Source organism: Centrocercus urophasianus, unplaced genomic scaffold (genome assembly GCF_019232065.1).
Source record: "Centrocercus urophasianus isolate 14NV4802_14NV808 unplaced genomic scaffold, USGS_Curo_1.0 seq_10, whole genome shotgun sequence".
NCBI lineage: Eukaryota > Metazoa > Chordata > Aves > Galliformes > Phasianidae > Centrocercus > Centrocercus urophasianus.
The window spans coordinates 12753534-12758705 of record NW_024884142.1 but is presented as its reverse complement, the minus strand read 5'-3'; the positions used below and the strand labels follow the sequence as shown (position 1 = coordinate 12758705).

At 40.2% G+C, this 5172-nt stretch overlaps 1 protein-coding gene and 1 long non-coding RNA gene across 4 annotated transcripts in view; one reads left to right on the top strand and one right to left on the bottom strand.

The window, feature by feature from the left end:
- Positions 1–877: 877 nt before the first annotated feature.
- TMEM18 (transmembrane protein 18) lies at positions 878–5036 on the bottom strand (the record flags this gene model as incomplete). The annotated part of the gene is made up of 5 exons (XM_042822602.1): positions 878–1741; positions 1826–1919; positions 2785–2839; positions 4604–4724; positions 4956–5036. Coding segments are annotated over 5 exons (441 nt in total), but the record flags the coding sequence as incomplete, so codon positions are not given.
- A 1-nt stretch (position 5037) lies between these two features.
- Positions 5038–5172, top strand: part of LOC122163238 — an 8640-nt gene continuing 8505 nt past the window's right edge. Inside the window, exon 1 of one of the 3 annotated variants that reach the window (XR_006169858.1) lies at positions 5038–5129. This is a non-coding gene — a long non-coding RNA (uncharacterized LOC122163238). The remainder of the gene's footprint in view (positions 5130–5172) is intronic. The other 2 variants (XR_006169863.1, XR_006169856.1) reach the window with 2 other exon arrangements.

Here is a 5172-nt window from a genome sequence, read left to right as displayed (position 1 = left end):
GGGGGTGATGGTTGATAAAGATTCAACACGAGCTAGTAATGTGCGCTTGCAGCCCAGAAGGCCAACTGCAACCTGGGTTGCATCAAAAGAAGCATGACCAGCAGGTTGAGGGAGGTAACTCTGCCTCTTTGTTCTGCTTTCATGAAACCAGGAATACTGTGTCCAGTTCTGGGGTCCCCAACACAAGGACTTCAAGCTGTTGGAGCAGCTCCAAAGGAGGGCCACAAAGATAATGAGAAGGCTGGAGCACCTCCCTTAAAAGGATAGGCTGAGAGAACTGGGGCTTTTCAGTCTAGAGAAGGCTCTGAGGAGACATTATAGCAGCCTTCCAGTACTTAAAAAGGGCCTACAGGAAAGCTAGGGAGGGATTTTTTACAAGGGCAAGTAGTGACAGGATGAGGGAAAACGGTTTTAAACTAGAAGAGGTTAGATTTAGACGAGATATTTGGAAGAAACTCTTTACTGTGAGGGTGGTGAGACTCCAGAACAGGTTGCCCAGTGAGGTTGTGGAAGCATTCAAGACCAGGCTGGATGGGGCTTCAAGCAAAGTGGTTGAGTGGGAGGTGTTCCTGCCTATAGCAGGGGGTTGGTACTAGATGATCTTAAAGGTCTCTTCCAACACAAACCATTCTGTGATTCTATCATTTTAGACAAGAGCGTAGGTCTTCGCACAAAGCCTTCAGTAAAAATATATGGGCTCTCTTCTACTATATTAATTCCCCCTCTTTTATACCTTCCTGCTTCCGTTTTCCTAGATGCAAAAAAAAAAACCAGTTACTCCGAGCAGAACTGAAATTTTCTTCCTTTTTAATCAGTCTTTTTTGTTCCATTTCAGTAATTTATTAAAAAAAGTCAAGTGTAAAAAATCTGCAAAAAATTATGAACAAAATAATGTAGAATATTTTAATGTTTTTCCTCTTCCACTATTTTCTTCAAATAAGGGAAAGATTATCAAAATTTCGCCCAGTTTTAAGAAATGGTATTTATACACAGAATTAAAATCATGATTTGAATTACTTACACAAATAAAATGAAAATTACTGATTCGGTGAAGTCTTGTATGAGATACAGAAAGATTTTAAAAATTCAAATTAACTTAAGATACTGTGGATATTTTGATTTATAAAATGCTACTGTATCAGAACTATCCACTGACAATACACAAAGGAAGTATGAAACGTGATTTATAAAGAAGTGAAACGCTTCACAGAAGCATGGATTCCTGAGGTATTCTGAATGCAGTTCTTCCATTTACTTGAATTCACAACATAGCTCCCATTGGCATAAGTTAACAGAAGACTGGCTACTTGATAAAGGCAACTCAACATAGCTTTTGTGCGGGAAAAAAAAAAAAAAAAAAAAAAGATACAGGCAAATGGAAACTGGAAGGTTCTTTCTCAATGCTATTAGCAGACTTGGTCATGGTGAAAAATTAGCTCGCACTGAAGTATACAAAGACCTGGTGAGCCTAGTTTTCTCAGTTTAAGAAGATCAGATGTACTATGGGTACTTTTTTCCTCACTGTCCATAGCCATAAGTTGCAAAGTCCCAGATATCAGACAAAAAATTGCTGCTTCTGGATAAACATACAGAAGGACTGATTATCTGGACAAGTATTATGAAAATTAAAAATGGAAAGTATTGGACACTTTCACTTCTTCTTATCTTTTTCTGCTTTAATTCTCTGCTGTAGCGCCTTCAGTTCAGTCATTACATTTAAAGTTCTGTAAACCCAGTTGACCTGAAAAATAAGTAAATCATTACATTTAAATCCATTCATATACATTCAATTACCATCTTAAGATGTATTCATATAAATACTCACCACAATTATGATAGTATTCACCAGCAGAGGTGCTGAAAATACAAGTGAAATAAACATTCCTCTTGAATCGAAGTACTGATATTTAGAAAACAGCCTGAAAGAAGAAAAAAATAGATAAATCTTTGTTCAGCAGGATTCACAGAACATTATACCTTCACAATAACTATTCAACATGGATAACATACAGACAATCCTACTTCTTGGGATCCCCAAACATATGCCTGCATTCTACTGTATGAAGCTTGAAGAAAGAGACTGTATAAGGTTTCTTTAAGGCTCAAGACCCCGTATAACAACCACAGATAAAGTAACATACTGTGACTATATAAACAGGAAGGTATATTTGTGCCTCAGAAGTCATGCTTATTCTGAAGTCTTTTAAATTACTTTCTTAGATATTCATTTTAATTATTCATATTAGAAGAGGTAACTAAGTGGTTACTAAATGTAGTGAGGTTGTAATTTAGGTAAGTGAAGCACAGATTTACAGTACTTCTGTAGATAAACTTCATTGCTAACCATATAATTTTCAGCTACATTGGGTAAATGTCGTTTCAATTCTTACGAAAATAAGCCGCTGATTTACGTCTGAAACACAGGTTTAGTAAAAAGGGAAATTTTAATGACTTTTATATACATAGACAAACACATAAAATAGCACCAATGTTTTTGAGAAGTAGTTCTTAACTTCAGCTTGTTAAACTCACAGCTACCAAAACCAAACAAACAACCCATCACCACACACTCAACCAAGAAAAAAACCCAAAGCTCACATCACATTTCCATTTTACCTGTACCATTCTGGCTTTCTCAAAACTTTTGTATCCATGCAACACACTCCCTGCCATCCCATTCTACTGCTAAGTGGCTTTCTTTTAGGTTAAAGGCTTTCTGGGGAATGGTACGAAAAAAACATTTTAGAAGAACATGCTTTTAAATGTGAAATTGAAAACATTTACCTCCAGTTCATGGCTGCTAATTCATTTATATATTCAGCACAGTACACTAAACACACTACAAAAAAGAAAAAAAAGCATTAGACTCAATATCTCTTTGAAAACAATCTGCCATCAGTTCTGCATTACGTATGAGAGATATATATATACCGTACAGTACAATTTGTTGATATGTAGAAGCTAAAACTACACATTCACTATTTAATTGAACAAAAGCAGATCTGAATTAACATCCCATATAATTACTAACAAGTAGTGAAAAAAAGAAACACGTTATAGACCAAAAAAAAAAAAAAACAACAAAATCTTACTTATCTAAGCTTACAAGAGCTCAGGTAATGAATTATCAATTAAAAAAAAAAAAAAACAAGTTTTTTCAACAATCTTTTCTGTGACTGCTTTTAAGTTACGTCTGTAAAAAGAAATGTCAGAGCTTCCCTATAACTGGTATGGAATTCAGATATCAAAGAATCATGGGGGTTGGAAGGGACCTCAAGAGATCATCGAGTCCAAACCCCCTGCAGGTACCCTACAATAGGTCACACAGGTAGGCATCCAGATAGGTCTTGAATATCTCCATAGAAGGAGACTCCACCACCTCTCTAGGCAAACTGTTCCAAACTGTTCCAGTGCTCTGTCACCTTTACCATAAGGAAGATCTTCTGCACATTTGTGTGATATCATTCTCTAGTACACACTTTTGTCTCAAGGATCAGTATTCTAATTTATATAGCAAGCACTTAAAGTGCATTCATGAAGTTACACCGAACCTTTCCTGTACTGCATGGTCTGAATCTTAAAATACTAGCAGATTTTCAACAGGTGCACAGCAGAATATTCTGATGCAGCGAGACAAAAGCTAATATATTCTTACCCAACAAGTACATGCAGTGTAAAGATACCAAAACAGTAAAACAATCCAGTGCAATCACAGGTTTAGCAGGAAAGCAATGGAATCACAAAATGTATCATTTCAAGATATATCATATCAAGATCATCCAGCCCAACCATCCACCTATCACCACTAGCTCTCACTAAACCACGTCCCTCAACACAAAATCCAAATACTCCTTGAACACTTCCAGGGTTGGTGACTCCACCACCTCCCTGGGCAGCCCATTCCACTGCCTGACCACTCTTTCAGAAAAGTAGTATTTCCTAATGTCCAGCTTGAATCTCTCCTGGTGCAGCTTGAAGCCATTCCCTCTAGTCCTATGACCAGTTACATGAAAGAAGAGGCCAACCTCCAGCTCACTACAGCCTTCCTTCAGGTAGTGATAGAGAGCAATAATGTCTCCCCTAAGCCTCCTCTTCTCCAGACTGAAATTTAATTTAAAAAATGGCCTCTGTAAAGTCTTGCTCTGTCACACCACTGTCAAAGCTGGCAGCAGGGCTTACAGTAACCCTGTTCCATTTGAATGAAATGAAATGAATCCATTTGAAAGCTGCATTGACCAAACCGCAGCATTAACTACTGCAGAGCACGAAACCACTTCTGTCTGTTTTTCAACTTCTTGTCCACTTCTCCAGTGCAACAACAGTTTTCTGGCCTGCTGTGTAACACCACAGCACTAACCACGCAAAAACCTATCTATACTTTGCCTATCAGTACAAAAAAAGTTTCAACTCTCTACTTTATGCAGTCTCATAAGCTAAGTATCTGTAGCTTATAGCTGTTCTGAAACACTTAAGTACATAATGTCCAGACACACACGTTACCACAAGATAAATACTTTGCGATCACTTTATGAGTTGCAAATCTCTTTGTTAAACAAGAAGACCATCCCTAAGGAGTTCACAGAAGCACGGATGCGCTACTCACCCATGCACAGAAAGTGCCCTATTTGCACCCGGTAGTGCTGAAAAGAGAAGCAGGTCAGGAGAAAACACAGGACGTGGAAACCCGCCAGCCCCAGCAGCCAGGGCTCGGCCCAGTCCGTCTTCTGTGGAGAAAGAGAAAGGAGACGCGGCGACCAGGTGAGACGCGAGCCCGGCCGTGACGAGCGCCCTGCCGCCTCCCATACCGCAACCAAAACCCAGCTCTGTCACGGAGCGCGCTCACCTGCGTGACGGAGCACCCAGCGCGAGCAGTCCTCCCCCAACGGAAAGGGAGGCTCCCGTTACACGCACGGATCGGTGCCTTTTCCCCTTCCCTCCCACAGACGGCTCCTCACCGCTAGGATGGTAGACAGCCCCGGAGGACCGTTCAGCGGCTGCTCCATGGCGACGGGGACACTCCGCCTCAGCACAGCCCAAGTCTCGCGAGAAGACACCCAAATAGCCAGCGAGACCATCTTCTCGCGAGAACCCACAGCGGCTGGATCTCTACCTCGCCGCTTGGAAAGGAGGTGCCTTATGGGGCGGGAAAATGGCGGGTGCGCCTTTAAGTGG